Here is a 21,148-nt window from a genome sequence, read left to right as displayed (position 1 = left end):
GAAGCTCGTGTCGTGCGGTCCCTCTGACACTTATACTATTTAATACGAGAGCGACAGGGACGGTACGACACGAACTTCGAGTTTTAGTTTCGTAGTAGCCCTGCTGGCCGACCCCTCGGCGTCTTTTTCGCTCTTATTGCGTAGACATGCCTAAAGCTTTTTTCTATCGACTATTGCGGATTCCACGTCGATAGGTGTGGGGAGACCCTTAGTCATTTGAGTTGCCAAATAAGTCACGTCGTAGCTTACTATTACCGTACAAAATCTATGGGAGAATCTCAATTGTGGCAGCTCATAAAAAGTACGTCGATTAATTGATAAGTGAGGCAATTTCTTGTACCTATTACTGTTCTTCAAAGAATTCGCAATATTTTCACTCCACGAGAGCTTAAAAATTCAATTAGTTTGCACAAATTATTTCTCCATAACTTATCCATGAAACATGTAATCATGTAGGACACGTTAATCTCTTGGGTCCGCTGCTCTTGGGTAGTGCTTTTGGCTTATTCTAAGCCATTCGTTTATTTATCCTCGTCCAGCCCGCTCCTATCTCTGAGATGAAAGAGTTTGTCTTCCATTATACAAGAATATCAAACTATATTTTATACCAGCACCCATCCAGTTTACTATCCTCACCAGATTTTCTCCATAAGCGTTACTGCCGTGAGATTATTAATTAAGTTACTAAAACTGAGTAATTGAAATTGTAATTTAATAAATCAATAAAGTCGATTGCCGAAAAAAACTAAAATGGAAAAAAACAATTCTGTTCGTAGTCTAGAACACTATAACTTAAACTTCAGAAGTCGGGACCCATTCAAAATCATGAAAAGCCCAAAAATTTTGAAATATTATATGCCTTTGTATTTTATATACCCTATGTCACTGCGATAGTTATGTCTAACCTATCCGAGTCGCTTCTGCACCGAACCGTCTTGCTCGCTCGCTTCGCTCGCTCGTACAAATCATTTGTTTTTTTGCATTTGGCACGCATCTGATATTAAATTAGAGTGTTTCGATGTGACGTAACACTGGTAAAACAATTTTCTGTGTCATAAGAACTTTAGCAACTGAAACTTACGATGAACCAAAATTATAGTAAAAGCGATTCGATGAACGACTATGACAATATACTAAATAAAAAGATGAAGTAAAATTCGATGAGTTGATTCTTGTGTAAAAGGTAATTCGAGCAATTGTTTGAGCGATGAAACGAAGTTCGATAAATGATTCCTAAGTGATAACAACATTCTGCGTATAGTATTATGGTAAACGATAATCGATAAAACAATTTTCGGTAAAATGATGGATTACCCCTTCGGGCAGCAGTAGGGTAATATCGATGTAAGTACCTAGGTAGTTGGCCGTAAGTATAGAAAATACTTAAGACTTATCTTCGGCGAAGATATTTTCCACCACACGGAAACTCGATTACTAAAATCCATTAAACTATTGACTTCACATTACTAGCAAAGTCATGTAAAAATAAAATTTTACTCTCTATATTCCTCTTTCCAATTATTTCCCAGGATTTTTCGAATGTGAACTCAATACAGCTTTACCAAAATAACAATACCTGCTGGCATTTCACATAATAGCCATTCGGTATACATTACAAACCACACCCGGAACTTATCATACGCTTTGTAAAAAAATACAAAATTCTCTGCGTGATTTCTGTTGTCTGGGTACAGTCAGCAGTAAAGTTTCCCACACTGGCATGCTCTGCCAACTGTACGTATTTGTTCTTTCCCTGAATATGTAATCAATGCAGACCCTGCGGGTTCAAAGCTCTCGCGCGGTTTACAAAATGTTCAGCCTCTGAAACACTCCTTTGTGCCCGTGACAACATATTACTTACTTATTTACCCACAAAACATTATACTTACAGTTATAATCCATACTAATATTATAAATGTGAAAGTGTGTGTTTTTATGGATCGACGTGATTTTTGGTATAGAGATAGTTTATGGGCCAGAGAGTGACATAGGCTACTTTTTATTCCGGAAAAATGCGGTTGCCGAGGGAGCAGCGTGCGATAACCGAATTCCACGCGGGCGAAGCCGCGGGCAAAAGCTAGTATTTTATATAGAGCCTACGGGCACAAGTCTAAATATTAAGAGTTTGAGTTTTAGATCTCTGTGTCTACCTCTAGAGCTAAGGCCACCTATTTCTTACCTTGGAAAACCTTTACTTTGCACCTCTGTTTTCTGTACTGCTTAATATACTATATAATAATATACTTCCTTGACAGTGGTAGGACAAATACCTAAAGTAGATACAGTACAATACAATGACTCTATTGAACACCATACGTTCAATAACGAGTCATTGTAAGGAAGCGATTAGCTATTGACTATTTTCTCATTCAAAAAACGAACAGCAGATATACCTACTTATAAGTAGACCCCATGTCGATAAATGACTTATTTTAATAGTTGATCGCAAGCAGTCCACAATGCCAGCGAAAACTTTCTCTCCATTGTATTAGTTTGCCCCAGCGACAAGAGCAATCAAAGTTAAAACTCGCTCAACCATACTTGGTTGGCGGTCAGAACTAACGTCGAGAGAACAAACAGAGGTCATTTTAGAGCAGTTTAGTGTGTTGCGAGTGATCGCCCCCGTACATACACTCGCTAATATACCAGAAATTAAAATGTTGGAGCTACACACCCGCTTCTCGCTCGCCAACTCTTAATTAGTTCGTAGCTCTTTCTATTCGCTTCTCGTTCATCGTGGGCGGTGGGACAAGTGCTTTATGTGAATAAAATCAGGTTGTGTCCGAATTGTAGCTAAATTTTTTATCATTAACCCTGTGAGCAGTGTTTGTTATTATTATGCACTTTCGTACTTGGGAGATGAGACAGCCGAGGAAAACACTGAACTAAGGGGTCAGATGCTATTTCCACTGGGATTACATTACAACGGTATTAGAAGCAAAGCTTTGAATTTTTCCGTCCCGCCGACACGCCTAATAATAATTAATAAGAGAGTGAAAAGGAAGGTACGATTCGAACTTCTATTTTGGAATTTCGCATAGTCATCAGGCGACTCTGTTGCATGTTTCCGAAAAATGTTATCCTTCTCACTTTCTGAAATTCGCAAGTTTTATACGACATATAAAGAATCGATCGATTGCCACAAAAAAAAAACAATTAAGTAAAAACAATATTGTGTAGCAATAGGAGCGGACTCAGCGTCAAGTTTAGCTGGGATTAAAAGCACTTGTAGATTTTAGACTTGTTGCTGAACACAGTAGGTATAGCTGAAAATACTAAATGTAGCAAAGAAAATAAGAATTTTTCATAGGGACAAAAATACGTCCACTTTTATTATAATAAAAATAAACTAAGTAAAGGTGACAAGCGTGAAATAACACTAAAATATTATGTGTAACTGTGAAAGAGAAATACAAAAAGCGTTACTTCAAAACAGGCATCACATTCTGTCATCGCTATATCTTGTCAACAATATTATAAAGCCCCTGCCGTATGAGATACCGGACGCATCCTTTGTCCGAAGCGTCGCGCGGATACCCCTTAATGGAGAAAACACGGTGGATCGGATTTCAAAACAGTTAATTATCTCATTAGTAATATTATACAGGGGACTGAATTTATAATACTTAACCCCAGCACATGACATGATAGACAGTCACGTTTTGAGTTTGTTCTTGGTCTTTCTTTTAGTCATTCTATTACAAAAATCGTCGGTCTATGCATCCCACCGATTATCGCTCATCTCAGAATGAGGAGGCTTGTGCTATAGTTCCCACACAGAACCTGTGCGGATTTGGTACTCCATGCATATTCTCAAAGGCAGTCTGTGGTCGGCAGTGGGTCATAAATAATAATAATGAACATCTTTATTTCCACAAACATTACAAAGAATACTTTAACTTAAAAAATTAAAACAATGTGCATTTAAGATACAGAAAAAAAATGAATATGGGCTGGGATGATGATTAAAGCTTGAGTTTTGTATTAATTAGTGAGTAAGTTTAGTGATACCTTAGTCAGCACATGATACTGAAATTAATCATGTACACTGACAGTCAAACCTGAAAATAAATAGGATGAAAAGACATATCTATTCTTATAATTAACACAATATACAAAACTGCGTCTTGTCTTCTGTAAACCTATTTCCAGTGTAACATTCTGTAGCTTTGCCCTATGATTTGTGAGGGACTCTCCGGCCTTAGACTGAACACGAGGCCACTGCGTCAGATATCATTGTTTTCTGAAACAATGTTCTTTCACTGTCAAACAATCTGGCTGAAACCAACTTCTATCTATGTATACTTACGTAAGATATTCGTTGGGTTCCATGCGATTCCATGCGACGTGCACCGGAGCAGAGGCAGACCTAGGAGGAAATAGCGGGACGATTTGGACCGTTTCCAGTCAGACTGGCAAGATTTGGCCAAAAGTAGAGACAAGTGGAAGAAAAAAACCGGCCAAGAGCGTGTTACCCGAAATAGAGTTCCGTAACCATTACGAAAAAATTAAGTAATATTTTTTTAAGGATTTCGCATTTTGTACGGAATATTCCAAGTTCAGGTATATTTTATACCTTAGGCTGCTATTTACTCTTAAACTACTAATAATTCTCAAGAAAACTTAACCGTTATAGTTGTAAGTACTACCATCCTGATTTTTTCTCAAATTTTTCCACCCACCGGTTTAGATTTTAGAGGGGGGGGGCGCTCGATTTTATTGAAAATTTGCACTTTAAAGTTGAATATTTTGCAAACAAATCACTGAATCGAAAAATCTTGGATTTTAAAAGACCTATGTAACGATACCCCACACTGTAGGGTTGGATGAGAAAATAAAAATCACCCCCACTTTACGTCTATGGGAGGACTCTAAAAAAAGTTTTTTTTTATTTTTTTATTGTACCATTTTGTCGGCATAGTTTACATATATATTCGTGCAAAATTACAGCTTTCTAGCATTGATAGTCTCTGAGCAAAGCTGCGTACGGACAGACAGACAGACAGACAGACATGGCGAAACTATAAGTAACTCTGTCTGTTTGTGTGTTTGTTACCTCTTCACACTTAAACCGCCGAACCAATTTAAATTAGGTAAATTTGGTTTAGTATAAAGATTAACACCCTTGGAAGGACATAAGACATTGTTTAAACTCTCAAAAATTATGACCTTGGCAATCTCTTATTTTTTGACTTTGTGGCAAACTAACCCCCTGTTTAACCATCCATTGATTAAATTTATCTGACCGATAAATGTGATATCGTCTCTGTTTGTTTTGTTCGAATAGACGGAGACGGCATTACATTTATCCGTCAATTAAAATTAATCAATGAATGGTAAAACAGGGGGAATCTACTTTTTTAAATAAACGCATGTTTTTAACTATCATTAGTTCTATTTTTTCGTCAATTATCCTTCCGAACATGTCACACTTCAGCCAACTAATATGGGACTTTGTTTTGTTTCAGCGCCTATTTAAAAGATGACTTCGCTACTCTCCCTTATTTGGAAGCTGGCTTCAACAGGGTACGTATTAACATACAGAATAAACAATCAGAGAAAGAATTGTTAATATAATTATAAAGATTACATATCTGTTCTTAAAGTTACGGACAAAAATTTCTTCATGACCTATTTTTTTACTCTCTTAATAAACGTTCCTGTATTTGAGCAAACATTCCATTAAACAAACTTCTCAACTTGAAAATACACGCAAAATCCCTACGTATAACTTGTACATAATTTAGCTGTGAATTTTGCTTGTACAATCGAATTCAAAAATATGTATACCTACAGGCATAGCGTCAAAATATGTATGACTTTATGTTTACAGTAGGTGTATAGATATTTTTGACGTCTTGGTAACGTATATATATTTATGCCCTTGCCCGTACAGACGCCATCAGATATTTCGGAGCGGCCAAGCTGGTCAAAAATATCGGCACATGCACTCTATTATTAAGGTATTTGAGTTCATGGGCCGATATTTTTGATCACCTTAGCCGCTCCGAAATATCTGATGGTGACTGTTCAAACCTACCTTGCTCCTACCGAAAAAATATAGAACTGTGATACTTACACACCGTGTTACTTACCGTGTGGTGTCGGGTTATAATTACACCTCTCCATTTTTTCCGTGGATGTCGTAAGAGGCGACTGAGGATACAGAGGTTAAGGTATACCGTTGGCGACAGGCTAGCAACCTGTCACTATTGTACCGTTTTTGCCAAACTTAAAACCTAAAATTGCTAAAAGTGGCTCCAAAGCGGTAACGTTTCGTGTGCCCTACCTACCCCATTTGGGAATACAGGCGCGATGTTTGTGTGTGTGTGTGATACTTACTGACAAAGGCATTGAATTGGTAAATTATTGATCATGAAACAAGGTAACAAAATGTATTGAAAATAAACCGAATCTATACATAGCTAACCAGTTATTCCTCTACGCCTTTTAAGCAAGAAAAAGCGCAGTACTGGGTCATTCAGTTCTGGGTCACAGATTTGCTCGATCGCTATGTAAATCTTTCGAGCTGCAGGGGTGAGTTAGCCTTAATCGAATGCCACACTATTATTTCCGCGAAAGCGTGACTTTCATTTTAGCTAAGGGGTATTTTTTTTTCAATTTCACTTACTATTTGTACCTCTCACTGTTTTGTTATTAATTATTACATTCACTAATTAACAAGTAGGTAATTCTAGTTTCAAATACAATACTGTTTTTCGCCACTTTTAAATGATATTCTACGGTGTTGCGAATATTCGCATTCACATCCGCATTCGAAATCGCGGAACATCCGCATCGATTTAGACATCTGTAACACAAATCTGCAAAATTCAATGCGGAGCTGGTAACTTGACTTTACTTTATGACCAATAGAAGCGAAGATTTCGTTCAGTGACAAAAGGAAAGAAAGGTTTATTTAGCTCCATAAGTACCACCTAAAACTAAGACTAAAACTAGCACTAAAACTATGTTACTTAGTGACACCAAGACAAGATGCGACGCGTTTGTTATTTATTTGTATCATTTGCTTTTCGTAAATCAATTATTAGGTGTTTATTTATGCTTGCTTATCCTATTTTGCCCGTAGATAGGTTTGCTAATCAGGATTTCTAGGGTTGATAGAGTAAATATTTAACAAATTAATTTACCGCAGATGCCGTACATACATGCCGACACAATGACATATTTAATGCCTAAACCTTTTATTCTTATAAAAAATCTTAAAATCCGCCATTCGCATCTCTGCGGATGTGACCCTTAAAAATCCGCATCCGCAGATGTGAAAAACTCGGCATCCAAGCAAGGTGATTTTATAAATCGGTGCCCTACGGGTGCGGTTTTTAAACTGTCCCACGTGTAACGATAAATTTTTGGACTCCAAGTTTTATAGCAAACGTCGCAATGACTTCAAAGCTATATAAGCCAAAACTTCGTACTACTTGTAGGCATTGCGCCAACATTACAAGCTAATCTTTGACAAAAAGTTTTCTTAACAATTTGCCGAATTCCTTCGCGACATGGCCCAACATTTCGAAATTGTTTGAAAGGAATTTTGAAAGCAGCGGCACTGTAATGTAAAGTCGAGCGCTGAATGCATTAAATAAAATTCTTAAATAAAGAAAATTACATTATATTTTATCCCTGTTGTATTGTAAAAAATCCTAATTTTCTTGGTATTTTTTTACGAATTTGATGTAGATTATGATGTCGTTTTCGATTATTTGTTAGACTCCCTGTGTTTATACCAGATAACTAAAAAAACTGTATAAAATTCTTTGGCCATTTTTACAGAAAAGTGTCCACAAAAATGGGACGGTTGAAACGCTCCAATAATGAGTAATGACCCGAAACCATTATGCAGTTGTGCAGTGCAATTCAGTTTGTAACAATTTATGTGTCATTATATCTGTATTCCCAAATGGGGTAGGCAGAGCACACTAAACGTTACCGCTTCGGAGCCACTTTTAGCAATTTTAGGTTTTAAGTTTGATTTGCTAGCCTGTCGCCTACGGTATACCTTAACGGTATAATTCTAATACGCGGGTATGAAATAATAACATGCGGTAAATAAGGAATTACGACGAGAGTCTATTGTCGAAGACCTCGATGTTCGTAATTCTAGTACCGCCCGTGCGACATACTTCATCACATTTGCTAACCTGGCGATACCTTAACCTCCGCATCGTGCTCAGTCCTGCTCCACAGCAGTACAAGTACGCAAATGCGAGAGGTATAATTCTACCGACACCATGACAAGCACATTAAGGTCGAGACAACCAAGGTAGTGCATGAAATAAGTGTGATGAAAATTATTATTAATAATAATAATATCTGTGAACTATAGCAGCCTGATAACACACGACTGTCTATCAGGTGATGGTGGAGACAGTGGGCGCGACGGCGTGGTGCGCGGAGATCGTGCAGGCACGCGCCGCGGCCGCCACTGCGCGGGCGCAGGTCGCCGCCGTGGCCGCGCTCGCCGCCGCCTCTGACCGCTGCCGGGACCTCGTCGCCATCACGGACGATCAACAGAGGATACTGGTGAGCACTTACTATCTGGACGCAGTGACCTGAAGTGGGTCTTGACCGACAACACCAGACCGACATGCTTTACGATCTTGGGCCAGCCTTGCCAGCCTTTGGCCCCGGGATCCGACGGAAAAGTCTCTCTGGACCTCGTGTTTGCAGCCGACCAACCATTAAACGGCGATACAGTTAAATAAAATTGTAGATGCCAAAAAGAACTAGCGTCGATTAAAACAAGTTATATCTAATATGTCAAGCATGAATTTTCGAAGCGTGTTTGAGACTCGCGCGTTGACAGCGCGTTTATCATTCCATAGAGCAGCCATACAACTCGCGTGTGTGTCGTCTTTGTATCGATACAAACGCGCGCTAAAAGCTTGTTTAAAAAACGCCATGTGCAAAGGCCCTTAGGCCTATTTTCAACGGGATATTTGACTTTAGGTACTTACCTTTAAGTTGCTATTGTTGATATTGGTGGTGTTGTTTAAGTTGTTATTGTCTTACCCAGGTGACCAACAAAGCGTGGTGCCGGGTACTGGGTTGGCGCGGCGAGGAGGGTCCGCGGGCGCTCGCGGACACGGCCGGCGGAGAGGCGCTGCGGCTGGCGGCGAGCGGCGCGCGCGACTGGGAGGCGCCCGTCACGCTGCGCCGGCGCGCCACGCCCGACCCGCTGCTGCTGCCGTGCCGTGGCGCCTCCATCGCGCTCAACAGGTACCGTACATCATACAGCGGCGAGCGCTGCGCCGATATAATTCCATAAACCGGTCCCCACGTGACACTGACGTACATCATCATCAACGTATCAGCGTATAGGTCTTGCTTCGGTTGGAAGCAGCTTGCATCCAGCGTGAACACGTTACGTTGCATTAACAAGGTCATCCGTCCATCTCGTTGGACTCTGACGTACAGCCGAGTCAAGTGCAGAGAAATGTGACCCCAATGCGGTACATAGATACATCGTAGAGGGATGACCTTTCTCTGCAGCTGACGTTCACGCGAAAATTGTATTAATTTCGTCACCCCATGCAGGTGGTGGTACTCATTCCCAGTCCCTGTTCCAGGAGCACATCCCACCTGGTGCTGGTCTGCGAGCCCGGCAACGCGCCGGACGCGGGCGCGGCGCGCGGCTCGTTGCACTCCATCCGGCGCGGCTCGCTCGACGTGCGGTCGGTTGCGTCCGACGGACTCCGGCGCACGTCGCTCGCCAAGCTGCAGGGGTTGCCGCTCGAAGCTCCTATCACTAAGGTATTAGATCACAGAGGTGTAAGGTTTGTAACAAAATTAACCAGAAAATCAAATAGATTTTTAATTAAGGGTAAGTTTTGATTTTTAATAGCATTGAAATTAGAAAAGTTAAAAAACTCCCGAGATTGTTGTTTCAAAGTTAAACATCTCAAAAACGGCTTAATTGATTATTAACTAATGTGCATCTCTAGTGAATTTAATTTGACAGGGATTAGTTGTTGTTACTGTATAATGAGTAATTTGCTTATTGATAATTATTCGACTGGTGAATGTCACTTTGAAAATTCTGAAACAATAACGCTTCTGTGTCCAAAACCCTGTTATAATAGATTGTACACCAAGGGGATAAAAAGTTTGCATTTTTTTTTATTCAACTGGATGGCAAACCAGCAAGTGGGTCTCCTGATGGTAAGAGATCACCACCGCCCATAAACATCTGCAACACCAAGGGTATTGCAGATGCGTTGCCAACCTAGAGGCCTAAGATGGGATACCTCAAGTGCCAGTAATTTCACCGGCATGATATATAATTAGGCATTGTCGAGCAGGTGGTGTGAAAAACAAATTTAACCATCTCTCATTCAATCCTCCAGGTGATATCCCTCCTGTCGACGGCTACGGAAGGCGCCCCGCCCTCCACCGTAGCTTGCATCGAGCGTGCTGTGGATATGCTACGGACTTCAGAACTCTACTCCCCGCAGATGAAGGATGAGCCCAAGCTGAGGGTCGAAGATCCCATCGCCACTGACCTCATTGGCGCTCTGCTGTCGGTGAGTGTTCACTGCAAGTATAATAAGTATAGGACTTTTTATGCGTCTACAAGTTAGTTACCTACTCGGTTACGTACCTATAAATTGTGTTTAGATTTTTATGGAGACTTGCCTTATATGTATTAAAGTTAATTCTACAATTACTTAACTATGACGTCGTTCTAGGTATTTGATTTTGAATAATATAAATATTTTTTTATTGTTGCTTTTCATAATTTCAGAATTTTATGAAAGAGAGTTGAAAGTTTGCACAACCAAGAGATTTTTTTTAGGTAGCTTATACGTGGTGGCACATTTAGATCGGTCAGTATAGGAAAGTCTGAAACTATTATAAGACATACGAAGATCTGTTCATAGGAACCATGTCATCGATTTTCGTAACAAGAAAAACTGTATTCATAGGTACGTTTTAAAAAAGCTTGTATTCAACTCGGAAATTGAACCCGGACGTTTTGAAAAATAAAACTTACATTATTGAAGAATATGAAATACAATGCATTTTATTCATTCTAGATACCGTGTTTCTAGCAATATTTATTGCTTATGACACCGACACTACCGATATCCAAATATAAATAATGTATGTTTTATTTTTCAAAACGACCGGGTTTGATTCCCGAACTGAGTAAAAGTGTTTTTTTTTAATGTATCAATGCAGTTTTCCTTGTTACTAAAATCGATGACATGGTTCCGAAGAACAGATCTTCATATGTCTTATAGTTTCAGACTTTCCCATACCTACCGATCTAAATGAGACACCCTGTATGTGTGCTGGGATATCAAGAGATATTAAGTAATATTAATTTTGGATACAAATATTAGTTACGTTCCTACAGGTTTGTTAAAAACTTGTTTATTTTTGACAATCATGTGATAAAAAAACAGCTCATAATTGAAAATGATTTGTTATCTGGTTAGGCAGTTCAAATGCTTATATTTCCTTTCGAAATCGACGAATAGTTTTGGCGCAGTACCTAAAGACGCAAAATATTAAATACTGCAGTGCGGTTTATTGAGGGATATTTACCAATGAGATCACGTGCGGAAACTTTATAAGATATAGAAGGAAACATTACAGCACACTTGCTTGGGTTGTTTGCCTTCACGGGTTTGGAATTACTTTTTGCTTTTTACTATATGTACGAGTATGTAATAATATTTATAACAAATGGTTCGGGCCGGATATTTAATTGTTGCAACATTATTGTATTGTTGTTAACATATTTATCAACCAGTGTCGAATGTTTATGTTGTTTTTGTGTTTATTATTGATCAGTAAAAATAATATTGTTCATAACAAACTACGGACGAACATATATAAATAAGCATGTATAATTTGATGCCACGTTAATAGAGTTGTTTCAATTAAAATTATAATAGCCTTTTAATGTACATCATGTTTTAATTTTCATACTGGTATCATTATTACCTAAATATATCTTTTGAAAATGGGAACCACGTCGTTTTGTTACAGTTCGCCAACTGCTTGGGTTATTCTTTTAAATTGATACAACTCTGTTGGACCAGTATTTTGTAGAGGGTAGAATGTATTCACTAACGTTAATATTTATTTGTTTATGATCCTGTTCGGCCTTGGAAAGCGGGAGCAAGTGAACACAAACCTTTTTTATATGGTAGGAGGTTTGAATATAGCAAACGCTGTACTATCTCTAGTCTCGATTTTCCTGCAGATCATCGCATTCAACAGATCGTAAACAGTGTCGTATCCTCATACAAAACAGATGACAGTATTATTATGTTTTTATGTGGTATTATACTGCTTGCGATTTATTCACTCTACCATTTCTCTTAGCTAATTAGTTCCCAACTGGCTGAGTATCTTTCGGCTGACCGAAAATTCGAAATCACTCGACCAGACCCTTTTTGGATGGCTATATTTCCTCGCATAATTTTAGACTGCGTATTTTGGCAAATAAAAAATACCCCTTATCGAGAAACATCTGCAATGCAATACATCCATAAATTGATAAAGAAAAACATGCCAAACAACCTGCGACAAAATTTTACAACAAAAAATCTTACAATAAAACAGAAATGTGCTCATCTTTGAACTGCATATTATGTGGGGAAAAATGCATATTTTTTATATTTAGGTTTAATCGAATTGTACTCAATCAGGGGTTATATTAGAAAAACTTTCTACTCTTAACTTTTACGACGGCTTGAATCAATACCACCATGAATAATGGAACGTATCTTGTTTCCTAAATGGACTTTGGTCTACTTATTCCTTTTCCTTGGTTACTCAACTTTGACCTCTTCATCTACTTGGTCGAACTTATCTGCTTGTTGACACTCAAATGTCTTACATTAATACGTAGAGTAACACCTTAGTCGCGGCTTATTAACCAGCATTAACTCCATTTAAACTTTGTTAAATAAAACACGCCGCATGGTAAGCATATTGTTAAATACCCTCAACATAATATTACACTAATGAATCATAATAGTTTTCAAATTTTGTTTTATTTGCCCTTAGCCGGCTTTCTTATTTTATTACATTAGAATTGTTAAGTACTTACACCAATATATTTTTAACAGTAGCATTTCACTTTGTAAATAGCACTTATAGTACTGACAACTTGGTTCATCGTAATTGATATCAATATACCTTTCATTTCAAGTTGTCGTAGTTTAATGTACAAAGTTTTGACGTTATTTTGATATTACAGCAAGGACCTTCGAACGTACTGTCGTCTCGGCGAAGCAGCAACGATTCCACAGTCGTGCGTTCGCAAAACAACAGGTCCAACATCAAACACAAGGTCAGTTGTTAATTAATACAAAAACGTATTTAAAACACCCCTGTTTACCACAAGAGAAAACTCTCCGGGCGGGAAGGTGGGGAACCCTTGTTGAATGAGGGTTTTGACAGAGGCGAAATATCGCTAGATGGCGTTAGTATCGTCAGGTCCGTTTGACGTTTGACGTTTGCTTGCGATTGGCTCATTTAGTTATTTAACCAATCACGAGCAAACGTCAAACGTCAAATAGCCCTCACGATGCTAACGCCATCTAGCGATATTTCACGTCTGTGAAAACCCTCATTGTGAAAAAATACGGTATTTGACTATTTTTCTATTTCATTACAGACGGACTTCATTCCAACTGCAACTTAACTGCAACTACCGACTGCTTATACATTTAAATCGCAGCTAGCGTGCAGACATCTTTTGACTACAAATTAAAAAAACCGACTAAATAAGCTAGTTGGACTGACGCACTGAGAGTTCCGTACATTTATAAACAATGAAATTGAATAAGTACCTGTTTAAGTTCATAGCGGCTAACTGACAAATATATAAACCGGTCACGGATGTATTATTTTTAAAGAAAACATTTAAACTTTGAAAATAAAATTAAAAATAATGTTTTTTGTGTGGTAACAGTAACACACGTTAAAGATAAAGATAAAGATAATTTATTTGTCAAACATCAGTTCCTACGTTAATTTTTAATTTTATTTTTGTTCATTTTTTTGTAAGGGCTATAGCAATACACATTATATACTCGTATAAGTGACAGCAGTCTATCTATACATATAGTTCCATCGGTAAAAGGAAATCAAAAATTCTATAACTACTAAACTAAACTATCCCGCCCCCTATTTTCTTTTGGGTAGTATGTTATGGTTGTCGATATACCCTAGCCATGGGGCGTGTATTGAGGGTAGGCAGTGCTAGTTTTGCCTACCCTGCTGAGGTGGGCTAGAGCGCTTCTGCTGGCGCAAACTAGCAGTTGCCTACCATGGAATTGACACTGCACGCCAACCATAGCCTACCATAGCCCTGTGACAACGACAGCGTAGCGAGAGTACCTTATAGGATTCCGTTTGTCACCCTTTGGGTACGAAATACTAAAAACAACCCCCTTTTCCGTTCAGACATCAGGCCAGCTCCGCGAGCTCCTCGACACAGCTCTCAGCTGGGACTTCGAGATCTTCCGTCTGGAGGAGCTGACGCGGGGCCGGCCGCTCGCGCACCTTGGGCTCGCGCTGATGGGGGGCCGGTTCGACGTTTGCGCAGCGTTGGAGTGCGATGAACGCACGCTGCTGCACTGGCTCACTGTCATGGAGACTAATTATCACGCTGTCAACACTTATCATAATTCGACGCATGCCGCCGATGTGTTGCAGGTGAGCTATTTAAGGATTACTCGCTGTAGTTCCTTTAGTTCCCTTCGTTTCATACTAAAAATTCTCGTTTTTGTACTGCCAAAGGAACTACTGCGAATAAACCCTATTAGACATCATTCAACTGACTTACTTTTTACGAGTGTCAAAACACAATTGCCCCATACATAGATTTTGTAGTGTAATTGAACTGTTATGTCAATTCAATTGATTAGTACTTAATTATTGGTATTTATGTCAAAGCTACTGTTGAATTAATCTATTTTAACATAATTTTAATAAGTCAGTAAACATAAATCAGACGACTTAACTCTTATTCAGTTTTGTCAACAGTTTATATATAATATATAGTCATAAGTAATATGTGCATGTTATCAAGACATGAAAAATATATATGCTTTGATGCTATATCGCTGTACTTATTTCCACAATTATTTTTTTTGTATTTTCAAAATATGTAAACTACACTCATGTAGGTAACGCAGACCTCGGCCTACTATTATTATAGAGCTGTAACTTTAAAGTATAATCTTAAGTTTAACAAAACAATAAATGTACTTATATTTTTATAAGTGTAAGGTAAGCTCTGGATAGGGAGATGTGGTCAAGAAGGGAGGCCTTTGCCCAGCAGTTGGACACAATTATAGGCTATGAAAAAAATGTATAACTATTTTTTTATAACTTATAGAAAGGTGCTCAAAATACCATCTAGTCTCCAACCCTCTGTCCATCCCGCAGGCAGTAGCATACTTCCTAGAGAAGGACCGCCTCAAAACCATCCTGGAGCCGATCGAGGCGGCGGCGGCGCTGATCTCCGCCGCGGCCCACGACGTCGACCACCCCGGGACCACCTCTACCTTCCTCTGCAACTCGCGGCACCCCCTCTCCGTGCTGTATAATGACATCAGTGTGCTCGAGTCGCATCACGCCGCGCTCACCTTCAAACTCACTCTCAGTAAGTACCTACTTCGTCATTAATGTCATCAAATTATAGCAGGCCACTTGTATATGTGCCACGAGAGTTGAACTGAATGATTACACACACAACAACATGAAGAACTGATTTAAAATGAGAATGAATTAAATGAATGGTTGAATGTCAAAATCCCTCTTCCTCTGCAACTCGCGGCACCCGCTCTCTGTACTGTAGGTACAATGACATATAAGTGTGCTGGAGTCGCATCACGTCACGCTCACATTCAAACTAACTCTTTCCGCACGCACCGGTGTGGTGCTGTCTCAATCTGGTTACCAAACTCCCCCTCAATCCACCCATAATTTAGATGGTAAGGGAAATATCGTGTGAATTGCGGTTTAGTCTCATTTGTCTCCATGATCATTCAGCGCCCCAACGATGTTACAATGTAACGATGTCCATAGTGTTAGTAGTTACAAATTAAAATCTTATCGCTATAGTTAGTAATTAGAAATACACTAGCTCAACTTAAATAAATAAAACTAAAACTAAAGACGCCTGGACATCAGCAGTACAGGCGCTTGTAGCTGCACGTATCGTTGCAGCAGCGGTGAGTCCCAGCGGTGGGCTAACATGCTCAGGATTCGTGCTGCCCAGACTGCGGTTGAGGAGAGACGCACATCGTTTCCTCATGATGGTAAAAAATCAGCCCGTGTGCGCCTCCGCGAACGCAGCTATGCAACCATGCAGCTAACCGCGCGGTTTTAGCGCACCGTCTCTTCAAAGTGTCACTTGATAAAGAGATGGCGAGATAAAGCCGCCCGGTTAGCCGCAAAGTTCGTACCTACGTAGCTTTAAGAGACGGCGAGATAAAACCGCCCGGTTAGCCGCAAAGTTCGTACCTACGTAGCTTTAAGAGACGGCGAGATAAAACCGCCCGGTTAGCCGCAAAGTTCGTACCTACGTAGCTTTAATGAATATCTTGAACGCTTGCAGATGACGACCGCGTGAACATATTCAAGAATCTCGACCGCGACACGTACAAGACGGTGCGGCACAACGTGGTGGACATGATCCTGGCGACGGAGATGACGCGCCACTACGAGCACCTGGCCAAGTTCGTCAACGTGTTCTACGCTAAAGGCAACAGCGGTAGCAAGGAGGACAATATGAACACTGACGTAAGTACTCGCGTAACCCCCGCGGCCCAGTGTGGATTGGCCACTAATTGCTATTGTTAACTTAGGTACTAGTTAGTATTATTAAATTTATTTTTGTTAATATAAAAAACTAATTATTCAACAAACTATAAAATTCAAACATAGTTTTCTAAACTTTTTTCTTTGTGGCTGTTGGCGCCAGATTGCCGTGGTGTTAAACAAAGATTATTTATGCACTGGAGCAGTGGACGTGGTTGACATGATGATGATGATGATTTATGCACTGGAGAATAAATAATAGATTGTATTGTACAACAAGAGCATAAAACGAGCTATTTTACCCGAGACGTTCATATAGCACGCCAGATTACACGTCGAGGGTGAAACGGGTTTATTGCTAGACTTTTAAACTCTGCTTTTCACTTTGATTGAAAGGAAATTAAATAGCAAAAGTGGAATCAATTTTTCACTTCATTGTGTCAGCCGAAAGACATCCACTGCTGGACATAGGCCGAAGACTTTCCACTCAGATTCATTTTTTATCCTTTGGGGGAAAATGCCTTAGACGCCACGCCTGGCATTTACTTACTAAGTACCTTTTATTTTTTATGCATTGCTATATAATATATAATTATATTTTTTTTAGTTTTATTGATTGATCTGAATAATATTTCGTTTCGTATATAAATTTAAAATTATTAAAAAATATAAGTATTGAAACTTTTTAGTAAATAGCTATAAATTTTTAGTTTTATAAAAATTAAAATGATTGCCTTGGTCTAGGCGAAGATTTGACTTTATGCACTAGAGCATAAAAAGTAATTTTGTGTCGCCTAGATCCAGCAAGAACTTTACGAGCATAAGAAGTGAAAAAGTAATTTTGTGTCTCCTAGATCTAGCGTAAATACGAAGTTTATGAACATGGGAAGTGAGAGATTTGTTCATGTTAATTGCACAGGAACCGCTCTCGACCGCGCTAGAACTGTCAGCGATGTCGCAGCCAGAGAACGTGGTGCTGGTGAAGCGAATGATGATCAAATGCGCGGACGTGTCCAACGCCTCGCGACCGCAGAAGTTCGCCTTCGAGTGGGCGAGGAGGTACGACTATCTAACAGTATCCGTACCTGAAATAAGTTTTTGTTAATATAACCTAACCAACAAAAAGTTGGAAAACCCCCGACTTTGTCACTTCAAAGTAAAATTTTAAAAGGGCTAAACCGATTTTGATGAAACATCTAAGAATCATTGCTAGAAAACCTGATTTCAAATTAAAAAAAAACCGCATTCAAATCAGTCCATCCGTTAAAGAGCTACGGTGCCACAGACAGACACAGACAGAGACACGGATACTTATAGCGGTCAAACTTATAACACCCCTCTTTTTGCGTCGGGGGTTATAAAAGCGAATCTACTGTGTTAAAAAATGTAGCTGTGCTAAATACTTGTAATCTTTAAACAACATTGCAAATCTGTTAAAATATATATATACCTCGTTGTTTCTTGCCGGATTCTACTCAACATAGGTTTTTCCGAACCAGTGGTAGATTTTTTGAGATTTATAAGTACTTGTCATAGCCTAAATTGAATAAAGATATTTTGACTTTGAAAGTAATTTTTAATACAAGCTTTTTTTGCTGGCTGTACATGGATTGTCATGTAAACTGCATTTCTGAATCAAATTTCAAGTCAATGCGATTAACCATTGAGGACGGAGACGATCCTGATCGGACTACCAGGATGTCACTGACAGATTATAGTATTGACACCATATAGGTACATAAGTAAGCCAAATTTTAAGTCAATCTGACCACTGGAAATGGGTCAAAATTAACATACATTTCGTACATAGCAAGTTAACTAAAATCACTGACAGACCAACGCATATTTTGAATCATCGGAGAAATCCAGCAGACCTTAAGTACCTCAGAGGTGCACTAATAAGCTATCTACTTCAATATGGTTCCGCGATGATGAAGTAGGCAGTAATGATAATGCTGATTTAAATTGTTCTGTCAGGATCGCGGAGGAATATTTCCTCCAGACGGACGAAGAGAAAGCGAAGGATCTACCGGTGGTGATGCCAATGTTCGACCGCGCGACCTGCTCTATCCCGCGCTCGCAAATCGGCTTCATCGACTACATCATCAAGGACATGATGGAAGCTTGGGCTGGTACGTAAGGACTTGGCGATATCGAACTATGTAAACCATGGAAAAGAAGAATGAGTTTGATAGTTGGCGTAACACACGCCTCGTTGGCGTAACACCTAAAACTAACTCAAGGTACTCTTATATAGGCACTCGAGGTACTTACTAGGTTTGTTGTATGTAGGTATACGTTGATGACTGCATACCGTGTCTTTTTGGTTTAAGAACCAATAACCGCACTTCGTGCTAATTTAGCTATTAATGATATGGCACATAAACAAACACCGTAACCGGTAGGTATCCAAACGAATCGATCCTCTATAAGTAAGTGCACATACCTCCTTTCAGAATGAAGCAATTCGGATCGGGAACTTCATTCAACCATTGAATAGTTTCGCAAGCGTATACAAGTTTACTTATTATGTTTTCTTACATCAAAAAGCTCGTGGCAAATTTCAAGTGTTCGACCCATTGGAGGCCATAGGTTAAATAAGGCTATCACAACTTTTTACCTTATATAGCCTGAGAGTATTCTTTAATGAGGGAGGCTTATGTTCAACAGTGCGCTTCCTACAGCTGATATGATGATGATGATTCTTTAATTTACAGCATTCATCGACATGCCAGAGTTGGTGATGCATGCGAAGCTCAACAACAAGCGATGGAAGGAGTTGGACGAGGCCGGCGTCACCACCATCGCCGACGTCAAGCGCGCGCAGCGGCAGGCCGCCGCCGCCGCTACCACCACAGAAAGCACCGCCGAGGAGTAAACTATGCTACGCTTCGTTCCACTAAGAATTAGAAAGATTTCACACGAGCAATGCTGCCCCGGGGCTACGCCAGTGGTATCGGCAATTACTTATTGTAAAAATAATATTTTTTGTCTTGCAAATAGATATACAATTTTACTCACAAATGTGATGTAAAACATTGTATTCAAATTCAAATCATTTATTCAGTAAGTAGGCCGCAATGGACTCTTTTACATGTCATTTTTTTAAACTACCAGCGCTTTCGGAAAGACCATTATTGCCAAGAAGAATGTGCCCCAAGAATTTTGGCAAAAAGTCATTTTTTCAAAACGAATAGGTAAATGCAAATAAAATACTTATAAAGTACAGTATAAAATTCGCACCTTGCATCTTTTTTGAAAAAATGCATTTACGTCGTTGTTACAATAGAGGTGCGAATTAAAGAAAAAATTACATGAGAAAGAAATAATCTCTGGGGTCCCTGGGTAGTTAAAAAACTAAAACTAAACAACTATAATCTACGTTCAGTGAAAGTGTAGAATGCCACCCGTCATAAATTAAAAAACAAGGAAAAAAAATAAAAAATAGATACTGGAGATGTATAGTCTCCCATGTCACAAATATACTTAATATGATTCTGAAATATACATTTCAGGTCAAATAACTATTATGCTTTTAGATTCCGAAGGCAAGCTAGCCATGTCGCACGGGTGGTCCATCGACTTCGGGCTTCTAATAGACTCTCGTTTGTGATTCCGTATTTAACGCCCTTGAAACACAATATAGGTACTATAACAAGTTTATGGAGACATTAATTGTATAGATATTAGCATGGTCGTGTTGAATTCGTCTAATCTTATCTGAAGTGGACAAAAATTATATATAGATGGCACCACAATCTCATTTCCCCAGGAATGTATTGATTGAATATTATAACCATTCAAAATCTTGCAGAGCATTTGCTTGTGAATACTGGTGATTACATTCTTCCCATGTGAAAGTTATTTAATTTAGACCATCAAATTTAAATATGAATTTTAAAACATGCGGCGACCTTAGTATTAACTAAATAGGGTATTCGATACCACCAATCAATTCTATTTATGAGTTGACAAACAGGACTCCTCCGTGGATTTTGTATGGCAACTAGTGAACTGTGACGTCACTTATTGGACAACACAATTGATTGTTTGTTAATTAAAAGCAGCTAAAAAACTTTTTTTCTGTTAAATTGAACGTTAATCTGGTTTTCAAAGCTGATCATAGTGTTTATTATTATTATTACTAGAATAGTATTTGAAGAGTAAGTGGTTTCGACTACCCTATTCTATAGTACGAAAGGCTCAAAATAGGATACTAAGTATATTCTCAGCCACTGTATAAGAATATAAGAATGTTATATACGCAATAAAATGAAACTCGTTAATACGGGCGATACCTAGCTTAAAGCTTCATGTTCCAGTAAGCAACTGGATT

The 21,148-nt window shown here is 39.0% G+C and overlaps 2 protein-coding genes across 5 annotated transcripts in view; one reads left to right on the top strand and one right to left on the bottom strand.

Moving 5' to 3' along the window:
* Positions 1 to 20,007, top strand: part of Pde8 (phosphodiesterase 8) — a 314,310-nt gene extending 294,303 nt beyond the window's left edge. For 3 of the 4 annotated variants that reach the window (XM_074097326.1, XM_074097324.1, XM_074097327.1), the window contains 13 exons: positions 5,469 to 5,526; positions 8,377 to 8,544; positions 9,038 to 9,240; positions 9,591 to 9,774; positions 10,368 to 10,544; positions 12,146 to 12,178; positions 13,238 to 13,330; positions 14,449 to 14,700; positions 15,436 to 15,652; positions 16,610 to 16,794; positions 17,732 to 17,871; positions 18,790 to 18,944; positions 19,530 to 20,007. In XM_074097326.1, the coding sequence (XP_073953427.1) occupies positions 5,469 to 5,526; positions 8,377 to 8,544; positions 9,038 to 9,240; positions 9,591 to 9,774; positions 10,368 to 10,544; positions 12,146 to 12,178; positions 13,238 to 13,330; positions 14,449 to 14,700; positions 15,436 to 15,652; positions 16,610 to 16,794; positions 17,732 to 17,871; positions 18,790 to 18,944; positions 19,530 to 19,690 (2,026 nt within the window). In that variant the 3' untranslated portion in view covers positions 19,691 to 20,007. The remainder of the gene's footprint in view (positions 1 to 5,468; positions 5,527 to 8,376; positions 8,545 to 9,037; positions 9,241 to 9,590; positions 9,775 to 10,367; positions 10,545 to 12,145; positions 12,179 to 13,237; positions 13,331 to 14,448; positions 14,701 to 15,435; positions 15,653 to 16,609; positions 16,795 to 17,731; positions 17,872 to 18,789; positions 18,945 to 19,529) is intronic. The other variant, XM_074097325.1, reaches the window with a different exon arrangement.
* The window catches only part of LOC141434868 (alpha-N-acetylgalactosaminidase-like), a 544,783-nt gene that overhangs the window by 6,123 nt on the left and 517,512 nt on the right, over positions 1 to 21,148 (bottom strand). The gene's annotated exons all lie outside the window — the stretch shown is intronic.

This window comes from Choristoneura fumiferana, chromosome 14 (genome assembly GCF_025370935.1).
Source record: "Choristoneura fumiferana chromosome 14, NRCan_CFum_1, whole genome shotgun sequence".
In the NCBI taxonomy this organism is placed as follows: Eukaryota; Metazoa; Arthropoda; class Insecta; order Lepidoptera; family Tortricidae; genus Choristoneura; species Choristoneura fumiferana.
This window is presented reverse-complemented; position numbering and strand designations above follow the sequence as displayed.